The sequence below is a fragment of the Rhinolophus sinicus genome, chromosome 4 (assembly GCF_057876585.1).
Source record: "Rhinolophus sinicus isolate RSI-liver-muscle chromosome 4, RSI-T2T, whole genome shotgun sequence".
Classification (NCBI taxonomy): Eukaryota; Metazoa; Chordata; class Mammalia; order Chiroptera; family Rhinolophidae; genus Rhinolophus; species Rhinolophus sinicus.
This window is the reverse complement of record NC_142504.1, coordinates 77,896,885-77,919,931: the sequence shown is the minus strand read 5'-3', so window position 1 is coordinate 77,919,931 and position 23,047 is coordinate 77,896,885. Positions and strand designations below refer to the sequence as shown.

The following is a 23,047-nucleotide window of genomic DNA, read 5'->3' as shown; positions in this document are numbered from 1 at the left end:
TTTCATTATCCACTTTCATTAAAGTGAGGCAAAATACCCTTATTTCTATATTTCATTGTTTTTTTCCATTTGTATTTAATTCTTTGTTTAGCAAACTGTTTTCCAGTTCCTTTTTCCACTATGTGGAAAATTTACTCTCTGATCTATAGGAAAGGAAAAACTTCTTTGTAATGTGAAGTAGGTCATTTTAAAGTTAAATCTAAATATGAGACATTAGTAGGAAAAAAAACTGCTTAAAATAACACTGCTTAATTTTATGCAGAAGGGGTAACCTGGTGCCAGGACATAAGTTAATATAAGTAACAGGAAGAAACCACACAAAGAACCAATTCTAAAATGATCTCTCTATTTTTAATTTCTTAAAAACCATGTTCATAGCACACTCCAAGAATGCCACACAGCAATGGTTTGCTGCTCTTAGTCAAACAGAGTATGTCAGAAAATAAAACAAAAAACTTTTAAATGGTTAATGGTTTTCTGGTTAATAGTTAATTTCGCTGAAATTTCTTAAAGCCAATCATCACCATTTAATCTTTGTTTCAGAGTAGTAAACATTTAAGAAATGTAATAAGTATCTATCCAAAATCACACTTCTCTGAAATGCAGTTAAATGCTGTACAACAGAAACAAAAATAAATATTTTTCTAGAAAGAACATTATTTGGCATTTTTAAATAATATTAAAGGAGGAGTTTTCAAGTGAACATAATATTTAGATTTTTACTTTCTATTACCAGATTGGGTCTCCAGTGGTTCCAATCTGACATTAGTAACAGGAGGAATGATTATGTTATAGTTAGTGAACTTCAATCTTAACAAAGCCAATGTACTTTTCTAGCATAGTGCTTGCTTTATTGAAGTGGTGTCCAGTCAGTACTAAAAATTATTAAAAGTGAGGCCAGATCGTTCAAATTAATTGGTTAATTTCGTTCATACCCAAGTTGTTTTAAACCTAGTTTTCATCATTTATTTAATATTTCTAAGTAGCTTGCTGTATTTCTCTCAAAATCAGTTAAGTGAAATATAAACTGAACTTTGTTTCACTGACTTCATTAAAATATGTCAAATATGGTTAAATCTTATATTCTGCCCTTCCAGATAATCTACATTTTCATTATAAATGCAGAATAGCTGCACCATGAGTTACATCCTATCCATTTCACCTAAATGTTGAAATGCCAAAAGTCAAATTTAAAAATTTTGGATGGTTAAGAAGTTCTTATATAATTCTCTCTCAGAAAGAGAGAGGGATGCCTTTCCATGGATATGAGTAGGGAAAATAATTCACTTCATATTCATGATGTACCAATAAAAAGTATTTTGCTTTTGTCTATTTCCATCAGTCATTCTGAAACCTGACTTCCATTTATAACACCTACTAAAAGAAGAAATTTTCTTTGGAATTATGGTCACAATCTGGAAAAAGAATTGAGAAGGGCTAATTTCAGGCTTATAAAATATTTGAGGAAAGATGAAACAGAAAACAGGGAGGTAATAAAAGCAAGTATGTTGTAATAAAGGCCTCCCTTGTAAACACATTTGTCCTTTCCTCTCACATTTGGAAATGTTATCTAAGTTTTAAAAATGCTCATTAAAACAGTTTACACCACGAATCCTGTAAAAATCAGGCCTATTTCAGCTACATAACCTGTGCCTATTAAAGAATTATATTATCTTGTTCATCAAATGAGAGGTAGTGACATTTTATTCTCTCAATGCCGAGCTAAAAATTCCACACGTCTGGCATATGGGTTACAGGGGGGAAAAGCACAGAAGCACCATTGTACACTCATGTTTTGGTATTTCAAGTCACCCATAACTTCATTTGTCATTGGCAGCCGACAATCTGCTGTTAACATTGAAAGCAGTGGGTTCTGATGCTATTTATCATGTAGGACTGGCAGACCTCCATCAACTTTGAAAAATGAAGCAGCTTTCCTTCCATTCTTCTGAACGTGATCTTCATTCATTTTCTCCAAAGCTTCTATCTACAAAATTGATATAAAGAATCCACTTGTCAAAATCCTACTTCACAGAAACCACACTTGAGATTGAGCTAATGTTTTTACTCTCTTAAAATGAGGTCATTCCTAATGATGCTGGCCTTGATATAGAATTACAATATGTGACAAATATTACAGTGTGTCACATACATATATTACAGCATGACACGTGTATTTTTTTACTTGATTACATTTCCAGGGTCGATATTTAGTATCTTTATCAAGCTTACAATTGAAATCAAGATATGTCTTGCTACATACTCGCTAAAGCTTTCAGGGAACAGGAAAAAAGAATACCATTGTTCATTTAACAACAGTAACACCTACTTACTGAGTAACTGTACTGAGCTAGAGGCTGGATTTACCATCTTTCTGGTACTTTTCTGGCCTTAGGCTCTAGCACAGCTTGGCCAAATTCAAGTCATTCTGAGGAGTTCCGGAACATACTCTATAATCGTTCTCTGCTTTGGTAAATTATGAGGAATAATTAGCTGCTGTTTCGCTTCTTAGTTTTTGTTCAATTTTAAGAGACTTCTGAAGGGAGATTTTTTTTTTTTTTATGGTTCCATAGTTCCATATTGTAATGACAGGGTATTTCTAAGGATGGCCACTGCTAACTTTCTATGTTCAGTTAAAGGCAAGGACCGTGTGTTACTGCTTTTTTGTGTCACCCAGAGTCTCTACCAGTTAACTTCTTCATTCACAAAATAGAGAAAATACATATACTGGAAATATATTTGTCCACCTCAACCAAACTGTGAACTCTTCTAAGAAGTGTTTCGCTGTATATCTCTCCTAAGGCTTAAGTCTGGAAAGGACCAAAAATTTCTCCAGAAAAGAAAAATCTCCAATTAATTTTGTTTTTGAGGGGAAGAGAATAAATTAGTTCTGAGTTTCAGTTATCTACTGTATCCCATACACCATTACCAGGAAGGTAAAAATTAGCTAAGCTCACCTCTGCTAAGAAATCAGCTTCATTATCTGCTGAGATGTTTAAACCTGAAACAGCATTGAAGAGTTCTCGTTCATTAAGAGCTTCCTTTACTCCTCCTTTCTGGAAAAACTAGCAAAGAAATATAAGATAGTCAGTAAGAGATATTAGCAAGGTTCCCTTAGAAACTAAAAATGGAATAGTGTACTTGTAAGACACCACTGAGCTCCTTCCACAATCTCTGAACCACAAATTGTCCCACTTCAAGTTTAACTACGCTCAGGTTACTTGTTTTTTGTCCCTTCTTACACATCTGTGCTGTCTTCTGGATTAAGTTTGTCACAATCTATAGCTGAATTAGGTTTGCACCTTCTATAGCTATAAAAATGGTGGTTTACAAAGTTGTTTGGCATTGCTTTGAATGTGTAGACTCAAAGCATTTACTAAATCCCATGAATTAAAATTTTCAAGCAGGAGCAGAAGTTATTTCCAACATGAAGTTGTTCTACATTCAGAAAGATATTACCATCTGAATCTGTTGCTAACAGTTCATTTCTTTTAGAAACAGCAAACGAATGTGAACTAACTCTGTGATTACTAAGCTTTACCTTCTCTAATCTGTTTAGTCGGCCCCACAGAAACAGTGATACAGTTTTTTACCATTCTTTTAATGGTAAAAATGACAGTAAGCAAGCAGGCTTAGGACATGCGCCTCTCTTTAAGCATTGTGCATGTATTAAAAATATCTACTTGACTGCTTAAATACTTGGAGCCAAATTAAAAACTTACTCTACAGGAAATTTAATTTAATGATATGCAATCAAATTCTTACTGAAAATAAAATCTGACAAATTGATTTGTATCTTTATCTTAAAAGCAGCCAGTAACCAAAACCCCCTTCAATTTCTGGCAATATCTTACTTAGGATTGAGAAAAATATTTGAATTTGTTATAATCCCATAAAAAGCAGCCCTATTAATTTACATGCCTACCTGTGAGACATTCCTACAGTCACGGAACAAGAACTCCAGGCCATGAGGATGGGTCGGTTCTACAGACTGACTGACATCGATCAGCCAGACCTATTTACATACAGAGCATACAGTGGTTTACCGTTAGTAATTTACATGAAGTCATTTAATCTGCACATTAACAAAATATGCTCACCTTCCCAGCATGCCACAGCATGTTATATTCACTGAGGTCGGCATGTACGAGCATACATTCATTATATAACTGCTGCATCAACTGTGAGAAGGTAAGGTAGATATTTAGTAAATGAAGTAACAATTCTAATTTACCAATACAACTAAAACGTCTATGTCAACCAATGTTATCCAGAAAAATCAAGATTAGGTAAAAGAACTTACTTCGTCTTTGTAGTCTAGGACTGAGCTTATTTTTTTTAGGGTAGGGTAAGGAAACAGTGAGACAATGGAGGGGATGAGTTTATGACACACAGTTTCCTTGTCCACATAACAGCAATGAGATCAGGAGACCAAGAGGTAGACTTAGATTCCACACAAGTAAGAGAGCAGCCATGCGTATGGTCACTAACCAGGAGACCTTGGCTGACCCTGCATATCAGGGCAAATGGCCCACTGAGACCTCTATGTGGTGTATACAATTCCAAGGTAAAAAGTACTTCCCATCAGACACAGTAAGAAAGAGATATTCCAATAAATTAAGTGACATTACATATTCATTATTGATGGTGACCACTAGCCTTATAGTAGAAATCAGCATTAATGCTTTGTTTCCCAGCCTTAATAGAATCAAATAGGAAAAGTACATCACTGCTTCATCCCTTCACTAGCCACCCCACCTCCAAAAAAGAATCCAGAAAAGTAGACTTGATTTTCCTTTGAATGTTATCCTACTGAAGAAGAGAAAGTTGGATTATCTCCCTAGCTATATCTTAAAAAATTAATTTGGATAACATTTTCATATTGACATCGACTGCTGCATGACATGCGAGCTCCACGCAGAGACTGTGCAAAAAGCATGTTTCTCCACTATTCAATTAAAATACAGATGTCACTGGGAGCATTTTCTTAAGCTAGAAGGACCTCAGATTGAATTCAGTTCTGTCCCGAAGCAAAAATAGCTTCTGCAAGATCCCTGACACGTGCCTCCCAGCTCTACCACCTGCACAGATGGAGAAACCACTCCCTACCATCTTTAGTTTTCATCCTCACCTTCTTATAAGTCCAAATCTGCTTCCTTTGAATTTCCCAACAAGGGAATTTCTTTGCTGTTAGAGCTATAATCATTCAAGACATGCAAACCAATGAGGCACTCTATCTGCTAAATGTAGTAACATCATAATGAAGTTTTGTAAATAATAGCTTCATGCTTCTGTGTCACTGGTGCTAACTGAGTTAGCACTGGTGCTAACAACAGACTCACTTGCCCCGTAAGTCTAGCAGCACCATGCTCTAACCAACTGAGCTAACTGGCCACCCCCATAAGTCTATTTTTCTAAAATGGTTCAAGACACACGCACAGTGATATAAAGACAACTCTTCAATGTTAACATTCCTTTGGAAACTTCAGTTTGTTCTTGTTATGTCACTGTAAAATAGTACTACTTTAGAAAATTTTTTTAAAGTTTAGAGGAAATATTTGTAAAAGTTGGTGTGCGAATGGTTTGAAAAGCACAACTTACTTGAAGAGTTTGATAATAAGCCTCTTGCATTTCTTCACTACTAAGTTTTACTTCTTTCAATTTAGGGGCTGGAACTTGATCATGGCCAATAAAAGACATAACTAAAATGTGTTTCTTGAGTAGCACAACTGTTGGACAAGGAATTCCAGCTCTCTGCATTCTATACAGAAAAAAAGAATTAAGAATGTAAAGATGAGAAGGAGAGAATGTTTTACTTATTCAACAATTATCTAACAGCAATGGGCTGTCACTATGTTCTACTTTGAAGATGTGAGAATGCAAAGACAGTAAGACATAGGCCTTATGGACCCCATGGACTGGTGCAAACAGACAGGTGTGGAGATGAGTGCAGTGCAGTGTGGGACACCCACTGGCAGAGGTGGGGATAGGAGCTAGGGGAGCATGCAACATCAAGGAAGGCTTATTAGAAGAAGTGGGCGAATGGGAATTAGCCAGATTAAGACAGTGTGTGGAAATGCTGGTCTAAGGCTGGAAGCAGTGTGTGCAAATGCATGGAGGTGTTCAAGAGCACAGTCCATTTGGGGAACGTACAGAGGGTGCCAAAAAAAGTATACACATTTTAAGAAAGGAGAAAAACTGTATTAATTGTAATACTCAATATATACCGATAACAAAAGATGAATACAAGTCACGTTTGACTTCTGCAATTACAAGAGGTGCTCAAAGTGGTTACCATCAGCGTCCAGACACTTCTGATTATGGCGAACTACTGCTTGAGCATAGATAACATCTCTTAAAATGTGTGTACATTTTTTGGGCACCCCAGGTATATAAATCAAAACCGCTGGATCCTGAGTAGGAGGAAGGGCAATGTGGTTTGAGGCTACAGAGACAGGTAGGCTCCACATCACAAAAGGACTTTAAACTTTACACTGAAGACTACAGGGGCTGTTGAAGAATAGTATAGAAGAGACTCAAGGGCAGCAAGACCTCTCAGGAAATTATTTTACTCAGAAGTCCTACTAAGTAGAAGAATTTTACTACTAATAAATATGGATAATTACATTGGAAAGTAAACATCTTTAGAAAAAAAAACTAAAATTAAGCTTTTAATAGATTAAGATATAAGGAAAGGTTTATTAATGAGAAAGATTACTAAATTATTTGGTTGATAAAACAAATTCCTTGACAAATTCTGCTTAGAGAATTGAGGACAAAATACAATTTGACTGGTAAGACTCCGCCCCCACCAAATTAACAAACATCAGATGTAGGAAACATTTTCTGAAACCAAAAGGGAAATCATTATTTATAATAAGCCTAATTGGAAGCTGAAAAAAGACAGCATTTAGATATATAACAAAATGTCTTAGGCAGAAAATGATTTACATTTCCCTCCAAATTTTACTGAGGAAATAAGAAAATAGGTTATTAATCCTAAATATATTAATTCATACTTATAAGCATGGAAATGTTTCTTACAGAAAAACCTCATTAAACACTACAATTTCAAGGCCTTCCATATTTTCTAGAACTTCAAAAGCATGGATTTTTTTGCCTGGCTAATAAGCCTAATACAAAAAGGTTACTTCTAGCACAGTGATTTTTCTTTACCTTGTGAGATTGTGCATTTCTTTTTCTGCCCACATTCGGATGATCTTACGCGGATTTAGTTTACTGAAGCGATCTTTAAACCTGAAAGCATCTTTAATATATTTGTCACGATTCTTAAACTCATTAAGGGTTGTTTTAAATACCTTGATGGCACATTCTGTAGGTATAACTTTACTATCTTCCTTTTGATCCTCCATGCTAAGTGGAAGAAAAAAGATTAAGTCAGTATAAGTTGCCAGCTCACATGTAAAACAATTTCAAAATAAAGATTCTATGACACTTAAGTAGATGTAGATGTACCTTATCTGAGAATAACAAGCCGTTTTTTTTTGTTTTAAGCTTTCAAGTTTGGGGTCTTACTAAAACCTTAGGTATTGGTTTTTTAAATCAAACTCATTTTCAAATAAACTGGCAACCAGTTTTCAACAATCCATAATATTATCTTCCCTTAACGACTACAGAATCAAACTCAAGGAACAAGGAAGACATACGCACATTAAAATAGGCTACAGTCTACCTGTGATCCCCGCCCTATGAGTATGCAAGCAGGGGCAGGGGAGAATAAAAGTACACAACTAGAACAGGTCCCTTTGGATTAGAAAGGTCCGGCGAGGCTTCATGGCACAAATAACAACTGAAACAAAACTGGGACAATGGGTAGAACATGAACAAGTGCAGTCTCAGTATTAACAAGAGCAAAGGTAGGAAACTATAGAACATGTTTGAGAAACAAACACTACAGCTAAGACTTGGCTGGAGAGAGGAAATGAAAGAAATTAGAGCTAAAGGGATGGGATGGAGGCAGGTATTTAAAGAGCTCTGCCTGGGTGAGAAGCCTACAAGTGTTCCCAAAGGTAGTGGGAATTACCAAGGGCTTGACAAACTCCCTGAAGATCAAGTCGATGACAATGTGTCAGGAGAGAAGGGAGCAGGAGTGGCTAGAGGTGTGGGGCTTACTTAGGATGCTAATGCAATAGTCCCACAACAGTGAGCCATTAAAAGTATTTGAATCATGGTGGTGATGGCATGAATGAAGGAAGATGGAGACGATAATATTTACCCTTAAATATCTGAAGGAATGTCAACGTGGAAAAGAAAGGAACTCTATTTCCAGAGGACCGAATCTGACTGGAACTCCCAACCCCTCCTTCTGTATTGTCTTTTCCCAGCTAACTCCTGCTCCTCCAGTCAGCCTCAGGTTAGAGTATTCCGACTGGTTCTAAGTAACCCCTTCTCTTCCTAACTGCCTTCTCTTCCTGGGAAATTTTATTTAACCCCATGGCTTAGAGTATCTTCAATATATAGATAACTCCTACATTTCTATCCTGTCCTGACTTTCTCCAAAACTTTAGGCTCATTTATCCGATCCCTACTTGACACCACTTACTTAGATGTCTACCAGGCATTTCCAACTTAACATGTCCAAAGCACAATTCTTATTAACGGTACCCTAAACCTGCCCTTCCCCAGGCTCTACCTCAGTATATGGTCCCACCCAGTTGCTCTAGCCAAGCATCTATCCTCTTATGCCCCACATCCAATCCAATAGCAGTTATTATAGACCCAATCTTATTTTACTGTAAGTATAGTAAAATATACTTTATAGTAAAATAAGATTGGGTCTTATATTAATTTTTGCTCCAAAAGGCGCATGAGAGCTGATGGTCCGGCTAGGTCTTATTTTCAGGGAAACACGGTAAGTGTCCACATACATTAAGCATCTATTAAAATAATCCTATACATAATATTTTCTGTATGAATCCTAAAAATTTAAATAGATGGCATACTGTATATATTCTGCTACTAGCTTTTTATACTCAATTATTATTATTTTTGCCTATTTTTAAAATCCACGTTGAGATCTAACTTCATCATGACCTCTTCCTTGAACATGACTGGCAATAATCTTGATCTGTTCTCTATTCCTATCCCGTACTACAAAGTCTCACTGATATAACTGCGTACTCTATTATGTAATTATGTTTTATTGACCAGATCAATTCTTGCTGTAATGTTCTCCTTTTGGCTATGCCATACGCTCTTTGAGAGTAAAAAATATGTCGCACTTTATTCCCTGAAAAATCTAGCACAAGTACTATTAGAGTAATTGTTGAATACTGGGCCAACCTAAGTCACAGAAACCAGAACAACTTTGTGGTAAGCAGAATCCTAAGATGGTCCCCAAGATTCCATGTGTATACACTTGAAATAATCCCTGTTCCCTCTGAGGGTGGCTGGGGTAGCCACTCCCTTCATTCGCTTACATTATATGGCAAAGGTGATGGTATAGGCATTCCCAGAATTACAGTCCATTGTCTAAGATTCCACTCTAGCTGACTGAAGGGAGAGATAATCCTGCTGGCTTTGAAAAAGTGACCTGCTCCATGAAAGGGCATGTAAAAGGGCTATACGAGTAGGAACTACAGGGGCCTCTAGAAGCTCAGAGCAGCCCCCATCTTACAACCAACAAGAAGGTGGAGAACTTCGTCCCATAGCCGCAAAGAACTGAACTGTACCCAGGGAACAGGACTCCAAGCTCCAGAAAGGAACACGGCCCAGCCGATACCCAGTTCGCAGTCCTGTGAGACCCTGAGCGGACAGCCCAGCTAAGTTGTGCCACCCGAACTTCTGATCAACAGAAACTATAAGGTAATAAATGGGTGTTGTTTTAAGCTGCTAAGTCTGGGGTAATTTGTTATGTGGCATAGAAAACTAATATAAACATTTAAAAGCATTTATTTTCAGTTTTACTCTCAGAAAACCGAATGCTCTCTAGTTTTCCTAACTTACAAGTGCCAAAATACAGATAATGATGTCAATAACACCAGAAGAAAAGAGAGATCATTCATTATAATAATGTATCATTAAGTATTACAGAAAATGGACAAAGGATAAACAGGCAATTGATAAGGAAAAGAAATACAAATGGCCAATAAAGCACCTGAAAAAATGTACAACCTTAATCATAATTAAATACACACCAAAATATCAAAATGGTACTTTTTTAAACTTTCACTCTGACAAATATTAAGTTAAGCACTGATCAGGATGAGGGAGACAGGCTCATACTGCTGGTGGTAGCAAAAATTGGTTAACCTCATAACAAGGCAATTTGGCAATATCTACTGATATTTAGAATGTACGTGTAAACAACCTGGATATTTAACTAGCTCACAGGGAAAATTACATTTGCCCTACCATGAAAAGATAAACACAAGTTCAAGATTTCTGGCCTTTGGTGTGATATACAAGAAAAAAAAATTAATGTTTAATAAATAAATCAAGAAATACTGTTTGCTACATAGCCAGCTCAGAGGCCCAAACAGTGAGCAAAATCTGGTACTCTCCATTCAATGAGGTATTCCACTATTTAACAAAAAGGGGGGAAGTGCATATAGTATTTCCCCCAGCAATTACAATGTTAGGAATTTAGCTTAAGGATGTATTTGCAAAAGCACACCAAGGTCGATGTACAAGAATATTCCCATACATTCACACAGAGAATGTACTACCATAAAAAACAAGGTGATATAAGCCAGTAATATAGAAGGAGGTAAAGTATATTAACTGAAAAACCAAGACCCTGAACTTAAAGTATAATCTCTTTTGTATAAACAAAATAAAGGATATATGCATAAAAATTTCTGGAAGACTAGGCTAAAAATTGTTAATAGTGGTTAAGGCTAAAAATTGTTAATAGTGGTTATCTTTGGAGAAAAGATCTGTGAGGTGAGAGTTGGTAAGATGAAGGCTCCTTTTCATTTTAATGCTTTCTGTAAAGTTTTAATTTCTATCATGAGTAATCTTTCATTTTCAATAATTTGTGCCATTAAGTTTTATTTGCCTAGTCTCAGGGAATCGTCAAATAAAATTTGGAAACAAGGCAACAAAGCTTAAAGGAAGGAAGAAATAAATGATCTCATTTATCCCCACAAAAATCCTATGAGGTGAGGGTTCATTTCTAAATGAGGTTTAGTAACTTGCTCCAGATCATAGTTTGAAAAATGTTGAACTGTTTTACCCTAATAAGCATTTTTATGCTTTTCATTTTGGAACTCAACAGTATAATTCAATATACAATTATATATGTATGTCTCATCTAGAAAGGGAGACTAAAATAGTTAAAAAAACCAAAGGCAAGGACTAGACCAACCATCGTTTGAATCCCTGTAAGTATACAGTAAATAGCTTCTAAACCTAAAAAGACTGGAATAATTTCTGTAATCTGTTTTAACATTTTTGTTTGTAAACAATGTTAAGGTAAAGGAAAAGCTGAGCCAGTAAGCCTTGCTGGTTGACTGCAGCAGTAAGTAACCAGATTTCGTATTCCTGGCTTAGGCATATTTTCTAAACAGTCTCCACTTTTAAAAATGTTTCTCCTCATGCAGTTCTTTACTAATCTAAACCCTTGTAACACAAGTGAAGTAGGTAAGATCTATTAGATTGGTGCAAAAGTAATTGTGATTTAAAAGGCTACATTGCAAAAACTGCAATTACTTTTGCACCAACCTAATAAATAGCGTAAGAACTCTTTAAGAAGTTTCCTTAAATAATGTAAGCATTATTTAAAGCTGGTATTTCTTAAAGTAAGGATTGGAGTTATAAGGGAAGGAATCAGTAACTGATCTAAGCGCGTCCCCTCCAACCTGGTACCAAAAGGCCCCACAGTGGAAACACTAGGGGTTTTGAGACAAATCCTGGTTCAGACTGTGCTCTGCTGCCATTTACAGCAGCCTGAATGATATAGTATGATTATAATAATGAAGAAAATATATGCACAGAAAAAAGACTAAAGGAGTCTACACAAAATTATTAATGGTTATCTCTGGATGGTGGGATTAAAATAATGGTGTTTTTCTTTAGACATCCTATGTTGCCTAGATCTTCTACAATAACATTTTTAAAATTACTCTGCTTTCCATGCAGCATTAACTTTGATTTTGTGTAAATCCATTAATATTGGGGAGAAAGGGCTAAGCTTTTGTTGACATGATGGTATTGTACTTTGCTCATTTACCTCCCACCATACGCGTGAAAGACAACAGATTCCTTTCCTGTACTAATACAGCCAGTGATTGTCTCCAACATTCCAGAGTTGACCATTTTATACATAAGTAAACGTGTCTTAGGATCAACTGCTTTTTCCTGCAAGAGATAAGCACTATAAGTGAAAATGTTAATCACAAAACATTTTGAGTCATTTCTAGTAGCTAACATTCAAAGTATTTTTTTTTTACTTTTATTATTTAATTTACTTATAACAAGCTCTTACAAGGGCTGTCAAGATACAATTCATTCCTGTAATTATAACTGTAATGTCTTTGCAAGTGAATATCTAAAAGAACTATTAAAAGTAAGATGCTAGCTTAGTCAAAATCTTATTTTTATCTCCAAAGTTTAAATAACTCTCCTAGTGTATTTAGCATTAGTTTGTTTTTCTAAAGGTTTAGAAATTAGCATATTCTCAAGATATTAGACATTATCTTCATTAACGTAAAACATTAGAGATTTTTAAGTTGTTACTAATATATCATAAAGTAACAGGAAGCAATATTTTTAAAATCTTAGAACATTTATTTGCAATGTAAATTATACAGTCCAAATTAATTATGACCACTAAAATGTTAGTTTTGAATAGGTGATTAATAACCATCACATTTAATCTGGAAAGTCAAATAAGCAAAGCTACAGGTTTTATTTACATCTTTGATTTCAAAAGCCAGTCTCATGAAAAAAACATCCAAGCATGAAGTTTTGATTTTCCCCAAACATGTTTTCTAATCTGAATCTTTCCATCCAAGAAAAAAATGTAAGATTACTTACTGCAGTAGAATGTTCCTTTTTCTCATGAAGGCGGGCACTTCGACGTTCTTCTGAGTAGGCATGTTGTTTTAAAGCATTGAAAACATGGTTTGGTAGTTTTAAATCCATTCCAGTTCCATCTCCTACCTGAAACCCAGGTGCAAACTGCCAAAAAGAAGAATTAGCATCTGAAATAACTTGAAAATTTGGACAGTAAAATCAAAAAGATCAATCTTTACTTGGAACAGGTTTCCTACTGAACAGATGATGAAGCTATGAAAGCAGAACCCACAGGTATTACAAAGGAAAACTAAACTGACTTACTAATAAATACAAGAGGAAGGACAGCGAGGCTATTTAAGAAATTGCAAAACCCAAATGAAGAGGTTTAGTCTACGCTCAGAAAACACCCAATCACATCTAAAACCCGAGGTACTTCAGCATATGCTTTGTACCTTATTTTTATATCAGACAAAGGACACATTATATTTTGAAGGCTACGCTAAATCTTACCAAAGAAATATAATTTCATAATTATTGTTGACGAGTGGTTAGTATAGCAAGCTATGTCCATACCATGACAATTATGTTTTAGAGCGGCACTCTGCAATATAGTAGCCACTAGCCACGTGTGGTATTTAAAGTTAAATTAATTAAAATGAAATTAAAATTCAGTTTCTCAGTTGCACCACCCAAATTTCAAATGCTCAATTGTCAATTATGGCTACAATATTAGGTAGCATAGCTATAGTACATTTTTACTATCACAGAAAGTTCCAATGGACAGGACTGTTCTAAAGCAGATTTGGATTATTTCTAGAATTTTATAATAGGTTTACTTAACAAGTATATGTGTCAAGTCTAAATGTTTTATATTAACCACAATATTTATGAAAGAGGAAGAATGCTATTTTTTTCCTTTTTCTCTTATTTTTTTAAAATTACATTTTATTTCTGATTTTGCAGGGTAGTTCCAGCAAAAGTTAAAAATTTTTAAAGTATAAAAGGGGATATAATAGGAAGTATTTCTCCCATTTCTAACCCCCAATCACCACTGTTACCTGTTCATGGTTAGGGGTGTTATTTTATGAAAAATAATATGCTGAAAAACAAATATGTTACTTTTCATAAGAACAATTTCTTAATTTTAGAATCAGTATAAATCAAGCTATTTTTCTTTTGAGGAATTTTATTCCGCAGTACATTATAGTCTCATTAGTGGCCAAGATTCTTCATAGTATTGTTATATTATTATCTAAAACATCTTTAGAAAGGACATAGGATATTTTTAGAAATTTAAGATATCATATTTAGAACCCGATGTTTTTATTCTAATACAACTCTTGATTCAGAGACAATACTTTCTGTAACTTACATTTTCCATTCTGGCTGTATTCTTTCTCCCACATACTACTTCATCATGTTTGGTAGTGATGTCTTTTCCTTTTCCAATAAAACCCTTTTTGGGAGTAGGAACTGGTTTTGCTGAAGGCAAGTAAGACAAACCAAGTATTTAAAAATAGCAAAGACTAAACTGCTGTGTTCAATATTGTCTGAAAAGATATCTGAATTTAACATAAATTCCCAAACGCGATTCAAAGACAAATATAAAATAAAAAGATTCATTGGAAACCTTAGCCTTTCTATGTCCCCATCCTACCCTTCCCCAACCCTCATCACCGAAAATAAAAGCATTGATACCTGGTATGTAGGGATCATCACGAGTATCCTGCCAGTCAACCTCATCTTCAGAGCTATCACTGTCTTCGTAAGGATGCACTTTTCGATAATTTTCAAAGGAAATGGAAACTTAAAAGGCAAAATAGTTGAAGACTTATTTAGGAGCATGTTACAAGCATTTTTTACCACCCAAAGCAGTTGTCACAATAAGCTCATAGTACCTTTGCTATCTCCATTGAATTTTTTTTCTTCACGCCTAAGCTGTGCATCATATTCTCTGTCAAATTCCATCTGTAGCATCTGAGCCAGCATTAGGTCGCTGGAAGTATCAGTGTTTTCTCCAGTAATAAATGGTCCTTCAGCAACACTATTCAAAATAAGGCAATATAAACTAACGCAATGTGCTTGTGTAAACAGATGCTACCAATTATGAGTAGGATGTGCTTTTTTATTGTTAAAACTTGAACTGAAGAAACAAAGGGAAAAAACTTTACCAGGCCATTCACTTTCTCCTGCCCAGTTGTCCTCTGACCAATAAAAGGAACCTATGAGAGCACCAACTAGGATTAAGAAAGCTGTGACAGAAAGGTAATGGGTCTATAATAAAATCCAAACTGAGACCTAGAACTCATTTGTTCTGTGTTCTGATCAAAGAAGAGATAAAAGAGAAACTACAAACATTTGATCAAAACTGTACCCTCCTTCATTATTAATTTGGAGTCCATCTGGTTCAATTTTTGGAATAACTAAAAACCCAGAGAAGCACAGTGGTTTGCCCAAGGTAATACTGAAAACTCATCACAGAATCAGGACCAAAACTCAAATATCAGTAGACTCCTCATATGGTGCTCTTGCTACAGTACTGCTTTTCTATATGTGTAATATTTCTTAATCACTTGTCATGACAATCACTAATCAAATCCTAAAACTTTGTTATAAGCTGCTACACAAAATAGATTCTTTGTGAATTTTACTTACACAACTTCAGGAAAAGTGGCAGCTTCTTCTTCTAATTGCAATTCTTTAGCCAACTGTTCACTCATTACATCAGCCAACGAAGATATTGTATTTTGAGGGGTAGCCCATGGACACTGTTTAAAAAAAAGAAGAAAAAAAAAGACAATTCAACTCATATAATGAAATTAAAGTACCTTTCAAACTTGGAAATAAGGTTATCTTTTGAGATTAAACTAAATAAACCCAAAATGAATGAGTACCTACTTGCAGAAATCATCTTAAAAGTAAAACTATCTCCTAGCTCAAATCTAATCAAAGATAATGTAAAGTGAAACAACCAGAAGTACTTTCTAACCTGTTTGGTAGGTGTGTCCTTTTAGTTGAGGGGAAGCATCAGACTAACATAGCATCACCGTGCTAGCCAATGAGTTCACGTAACGCCCCTTGTTCCAATTCCATGATCACCAAGCGACCTTCTGCTTATAATTTCTCTTATAGGAACAGACTATATACTGACTGGCACAATTCAAAGCCCAATTAGAAGTTACACCTCATTCTAACTTAAGAAGTAAGTCTTCTACATGTAAGAAGTGTGTGTCAGCCTTTCTCAAGACACCTTCAGATACGCTAAAACAAAAATAACTATGACAAACAATAAAAATTATATTTCTGAACTTTAGAAGCTGAGAAATAGTCTTTAAACAGTACCAGTAGAGGAAAGTAATATTCCGTGAGACTCTTCTTGGGTAGCTAGCCAGCCCGTCTTCCTTAATGACTTCATAGTCTCAGCCCTCTTGAAATTGTAGGTTTATTTCACAGTTAATTTTTGAGGGGCAAGCTTTACTTAGCAGCAAATGATTACATTTGATAGTCTAGTGATTAAGACCATTAATATTGAATAAGATGTCTAAATATCTCTTGAATATGCTCAGCTCCCCTTCTAAGACTCTACTCCAAGGTATCAGCCTCCCATCACCGGGCTACTAGAAGATGTACAAGCCTCCTAAATAATCTTTCTGCTTCCAGTCCTGCTGGTTTCCTTTAGCCACACCACAACACAATGGTTTTTCTAAAATGCAGATTTGATTGGTCCAGTTCCGTTACTTAAAACTCTTTCGTTGTTTTAATGTTTACCACTACTGTTGTGATAAAGTCCAAACTCATTCCTTAACTACTACTGTCTGATTTAGAACACAGCATATGATACCTGTTTTAGCCACAAAATTGTTTAATCATGTTTAGCCAGTAAAAACTCTACAGCTGGCCTAAGGGCCTGTTGGTGTGACTCCCAGCGACCACTGGGCAACTGACCCTTGTTCACAAGTTCCACAGCACTGAGGTTTGGTAATTTATTTGGTTCAGGCTGTTAGCACGGAATACTTAAGGTTGGTAAGTGATAACTACATTTATGCCTAAGTGAATCAGAATCAAGTTTTATCTAGTCTGACCCTGAGATTGATGAGATGTACCCCGTCCCCAGCACACAAGAGCCTACTGCAGAATTGACCTGGAGAAAACAGGGTGGCTCCCTCAAGGTCTGGTGTGACTTCATTAACTCAGAGCTTATCATCAATCGAGCACTCTCCTGGTGAAGATTTTGAGGTCTGGAATCTTGAAGCTCTCTATAATCTGGAAATACAGCTCATCTTTTGGTCACAGGACTCTGCTGACCTCATTTTGAATCCTCTAGGTAGAAGACATAATGCTGCCTCAGCCTAGAAATGTTTGGTCTGATCAGTTTCAAAGTCCAGGTTCCAAATGGCAAATAATTGTATTCTCTAACTCAGAATTGTCAATCACATTTTGCAATGACTAACAGTAGAATAACAGACAAAAATTCACTATTTTTGAGTCACTTGGCTAAATATACATGATTTACATACATTATTTAAGTCACACCACAACTGAGTAGTTGCAAAATCATCCCCATTTTACAGATTTAGAAATTGAGACACAGAAAGTTTGTGTTTTTTTCTTTTTTTTAACCCAAGATAACACTGCAGATGGAAGTGCTGAGATTTGAACCAAGGCAGTAGGAATTAAGAGACTGCACTCTTAGTAGCATGTTGCTGTACTGCTTCTCTAGTCACCTTGTCCTGGGATGTGAGACACAAACTGCTGTACTGCCTGCAGTCTAAAATTCAAATTCCTCAGCAATAAATTCCCTTCACAACTTGACCTAATTTAATTTGCCAACCTCAATGATCATTACCCTACATTCTAGCAACACTAATTACATGCCAAATATGGCACACTTTCACCTTTCCATTCGTTTACACATGCTCTTCTCTCAATGCTTTTTCTTCCTTCTCTATTTCCCCCAATTAAATGTCTCCTCCTCCATAAGGCTGTCTGACAAAATCTGATCCTTTCCTTTATGCTCCCATACCACTGTGTACTGTTTGAGCAGAGCCAATCACTGCATCAGCCACAACACAGCAGGAACCTCTTGAAAGGCAGGGTCTTCTCATTCTCAAGAACACAGCATAAAGCTTCAGACATACAGAGGCACTCAAGCATTTATTGAATATGTACCAAAAGGAAACACTGGAGATATTTCACGGAACAGCCAGGTAGTCGGTAGGCTGTAGAGGTCTGGTACCTTTCTATACCTCTACTATTCTCAAATCCTCTTTTCCATCTTGAAGTTGGCCCCTTTGCCCACCCACTTCTAACGTTTCTAGTCTTTTGCCAGCAGTCAATTAACTCCACTAAGATGTTAAAGTAAAATTGGCTGACAATTCCTTGGAAAAGGCAAAAATCATAGGTAGTAACTGTAATTTTGAGGCAGAGATTTACCTACTCCCAAAATAGACTGAATCAGAAAGGGAAACATGTAGATGTACCCCAGAGGGCACCAAGACTCCCTTACTGCCCCCTCCCACTGCTCTTGCTCCTCGGAGCCTTAGTCTAGAGCTGTACCTACTTCCCTGTACCTCGGCTGCCCAGCTCAGCTGCGCTGCCTTCCTCTGGTGAGGGTAAGTAAGTAAAGACTTCCGAAAGGCTGCCAACTCTCATACTTCGATCAAATCCAAACTCTTCAAACCAGCAGCCAAAAGCCCTCCATAAATATTTTTGAGCGGTGTGAGGGACAGCTGCTGAGCAGGGGCAATCTACCACAACACAAAAGGTTCACCACTCCAAGAGGGGCTTAGAAAATTTACTGGGGGCTCCTCCTAGGAATGGGCACCACAGGATGTATGTAGGGGAATAATAATAGTAACAATAAACCTAAAGAAAGAAAAAAAGTCCTCCCTCATCTTCTCTACCTTTGCTGTCCAATAATGTCATTTCCCACTATTCCCTTCATCAATATAAATAAACTCCCCATTGCATCAAGATCTAATGGGAAACTCCACACAATCTTTTCCAATTAGTTATTCTGCTTAAAATGACATCTATCGTGCCCATAGCCAGCTCCGACTCATTCTTTCTTGTTTGCTGAAAAACCCTGTTTTTCTCTCCTCTGGGAAACTGCCACCACTGAACTCTGCTACCTTCACTACTTCACTACCACCACATTCTCCCGTCCCCTTTTCCTTCCAGCTCCTAAAGATGTGTCCCTGGCTGCTCATCCCACTTTTTTCTTTTAAAAAGCTTTTAATGCAGACAACTATGGGGAAAGAATCAAGTAAAATAAGAACAGCAATCATGAAGGAGGCACATAACAAAAACTCAGTCCTCAACTAGAAGGCAGGCAAGAAAACCATAACCCACAGGAAGGTCCCTCTTCTACCTATGCAGCTAGAAATTATAATCCAGGCAGAATATTTCAGTGGGTAATTTTACTTCTTAAGACAAGGGTCTCTGGAAAATGTGGTCTGGGTCTATACAACAACACTAATCTATGTTTTGTTTTGTTTTTTAACTTTAAATTTTAGTTTTAGATCTATACAAAATTACAAAGACACTACAGTGAGTTCCCAAATATCCCATACCCAGTTTCCCCTGTATTAGTATTGTGAATGTCACAATTGATGAACCAATATTTATATACTATTAACTAAAATCCACACTTGACAAGTATTCAGATTTCCTTCGTTTCCCCAAATGTTCTTTTTCTATTCCAGATCCTGCCCAGTATACATTTAGTCATCATGTCTCCTTAGGCTCTTCTTTGCTGTGAGTTTCTGGCTTTCCTTGTTTTTGATGGCCTTGACAGTTTTGAGGAGTACCACTAATTTTTTACAGCTCCCTTTCCAACAGAGCTACACACTTCCTCACTTTTCACCTACAAGTTAGCCAATTCTCCCTTGGAATATCCCCTAACACTCTGTCTATAATAGCAGTTTGGCATTTTATAAGTGATACCCCAAGACCCTGGTGGAGGGGTCCCCAAGACCCTTTCAGGATACCTGTGAAGTGAAAATTGTTTTCATAATAGCACTAAGACATTCATTGTTTTTTCCACTCTCATTCTCTCAAAAGTGTGGAGTTTTCCAGAGTCTATATCAGATACGACATCATTCTCGTGGCTACTGGAATGTGTGCTTATATATTCTTGCATTTTTCCAACATTTTCTAAGGTAGTAGGTTTAGGATATGAATGTGCATTTTTAGAGGTTAACTCTATTTTCAGTATGTCTGCCTACTGTGTTCTTATGACCCATCTTTGGTTATACTTGCTATAATTTACATATCTGTGAGGCTGGATTTTCTTCGCATCCATAGTTCAACCAAAACATAGCACAATAGACTGAAAGAAAAAAACAGGCGCTATGACAATCCAGCTGTCTTCTATTTAATCAAGACATTTAAAAGATTTACAGAAATATAAAACAATTATTACTCTCCACTAATTTTTTTGGTTTGGAAAATAGTGTTTTTTAATATAAAATGTTATTTATGTTAACACATGACTTTTAAGTCATGTAATAAACATTTTTCAATTTTGCAATTTTAATTTCTGATTATGACAAATATCAATAGCAGTAACCAATATAAACAAAAGTTCTCTGGGTCCTCAATGATTTTTAAGAGTATAAAGAAGTCCTGACTGAAAAGTTTTGAGACTCTCTGCCCTTTAACATTCTTTCCATTTTTCAAGACTTTCCTCTAATCTCCACCTCCTCTATGCAGGCTTCTATGATCACTTTGGTCTTCCAAGAGGTTAGAGAAGGAAAGGACTAAATGAAACTTGCAGCATCTTTCTAATTGTTTTGCCTGTGAAAATGCTATCTTCCCAATAAAATGTCAGTAAATCCAGAATGACTTTTTTTGTTGAATGATTAAACTTTATAGTTTTGATGATGTACACTTAAATGAAAATACAACTGATATCAAGTATTTACTGAATTACTTTTGTAAGTGAAATTTGTTCTGAGGTTAAGTATTCTGAGCAAAGCTGGTTTCATTTGACATTTTTAACCAGCCTTTATAGTTGCTTAACTGGAGGAATTTAACATGTAGAATATATGTTGATTAGTATCTGCCTACTACTGATTTTGTCCTTTTATGCTTACTAATCTCGGCCTTGTAAATAAGGCCTTAATAGAAAAAATAAATATACAAAATAACATGTAGGTATAATATTTGCCAATGGAGTATCTTAGATGCTCCCTACAGTTGTATGAGAACTTTCATAAAATTAATTTTCCTTTACTTAGTCGTTAATTATTTCCCCTTTTTCTGTTAAAACCTGGCATGAAGATCCAATAAGATTAACAAGTGACCATTCACACGGAACAAATATTCTGTGTTAACATGTGAAAAACAATTATAAAAAAATTGGATTCCTTCACAACCTTAATTTGAGGAACACAAAATCCCAACTGAAGCAAACCCTCAATAAAGTGGCCGAAAAGTCTTTTCAGCATTCTAATGAAAGTATCATGAAAAAGAGCAACCTGAAAACCAGAAGCCAAATGTGAAACGTGAAATGAACGTAATGGTTGGCCATTATAGGAAAAAACTTAACGTTATATAAGGATTCATAACCATTTTATAGTATGTAGTGTATACCTGAGTATTAACTAGGCCGGGGGGAGAAAGCGTGCTCCTGGATTTATCTTTTACTACTTAAAAACCAAGAAACTGCCGAAGTAGGATAAGCACACTTGTCAAGTTAAGGAACAGCTGCCTAAATCACCCTTCTGCCGAGCTTCCTGTGTGATTGGGCTGACTCATTTGGCCCATGAAAAACAAGACCGTACTTGTTTTCCCTCAAACGTCAGGGTATCTGAGTCCTGCCCACAAATATGCTCCGGAGGTTCAGAGAGCAAGGGACATACCTAGAGAGACCCCAGATCGGCCAAGGTGGCCTCTGGCAGCCGGGGCTCCCTCCCCACTTCTCCCACCCCCACCCCAGCAGCCTTGCCTCCGGTCCCTCCTTTTCCAGGCCGCCGGGGTCTCGCCCACAACTTCCCGAGTCGCCTGCCACTCTCTCTGGGCCCTCCGAGAGGACCAGCCCAGGTACCCAAGGTAGGTGCGTCGGCCCCGACCGCCACTCACCTTGGGCTCAGGCGATGCCACTCCGACCAGATCCATGTGGGGGAAGAAGGCAGAGACAAGAACAGAGCAGAGAGGTGACAGGACGGAGGGAAACAGCCTCCGCTCAGGAGACAGGCGGCGGGGCAGGGGCGACAGAGAGCTGGTGCTGGAGCTGAGGTGACAGATGGCGGAGGCGGCCGAGGCGGCCGCGTCCGGAACTAGACCTTTTCTCTTCCGCCCTCTCCGGTCGGACCGTCGCATCCGATTGGCCGCTGCTCCGGGCTCCGCCTTAAGACGCATTTCCCCGCCTCCGGAGGGCCGCACTTCCGGCCTCTGCGGGGGGTCCCGGGGTAAGTGGTCACGGTCGCCCAGTGGGGCGGGGCAAGGGAAGGGTGTTGCCTCTTTTCGCCTGGGTCTGCCCTGTCCTCGCACCGCCTGACCCTCCTGGCTGAGCGAGACGTCCGCTGGATCTAGTTACCTGTGTGGACTACAAATAAACAAGCAAACGAAGCTCTCTGTTCATATTTCCCGGGTGAATTCTAAACTCTAATGGTGTGGGAGACACACAATGGCAGGTTTAGACAGCGGAGGGAGACTTAAGACTGTCGTATTTTGTTATTAGCGTTAGGAGGCGGGGCATGGAATGTGAAAATTTCTAAAATGTGCTATATAACGTTGAGCGTAAATAGGACTGCGTAAGTGAAATTTTGATTCTGTATTTTGTTGAGAGGTTTTCATAAAGTAGATAAAGATAGCTAAGCATTACATTTCACTTACTATATTCATGCACTGTTCAAAGTACCGTGTTAACTCGTCAGCCCTCAAAATAACCCTGAGAAGTAAATTCTATCATTATCTCAATTTTACTGATAATGAAACTGAGGCACAGGGAGGTAACGTAACGTGCTGCAGGTCATACAGCTAATAAGTAGCAAACCCAGGCAGTCTGCGGCCTGAGACTCGCTCTAATAGACTGTCTGTATGGTGACTATTCTGAAATTCT

At 37.1% G+C, this 23,047-nt stretch overlaps 1 protein-coding gene across 1 annotated transcript; it reads right to left on the bottom strand.

Annotated features, from left to right (window-relative positions):
- Positions 1–329: 329 nt before the first annotated feature.
- On the bottom strand, positions 330–22,282 carry RIOK3 (RIO kinase 3). Its single transcript, XM_019741233.3, has 13 exons — positions 22,066–22,282; positions 15,637–15,749; positions 14,880–15,025; positions 14,680–14,787; positions 14,354–14,463; positions 13,000–13,143; positions 12,194–12,321; positions 7,177–7,374; positions 5,602–5,761; positions 4,101–4,181; positions 3,926–4,015; positions 2,958–3,065; positions 330–1,987 (listed from the first exon to the last, which is right to left on the bottom strand). The coding sequence occupies exons 1-13, from the start codon at positions 22,099–22,101 to the stop codon at positions 1,880–1,882; spliced, it is 1,530 nt and encodes a 509-aa protein (XP_019596792.3). The 5' UTR covers positions 22,102–22,282; the 3' UTR covers positions 330–1,879.
- Between the last annotated feature and the right edge of the window lie 765 nt (positions 22,283–23,047).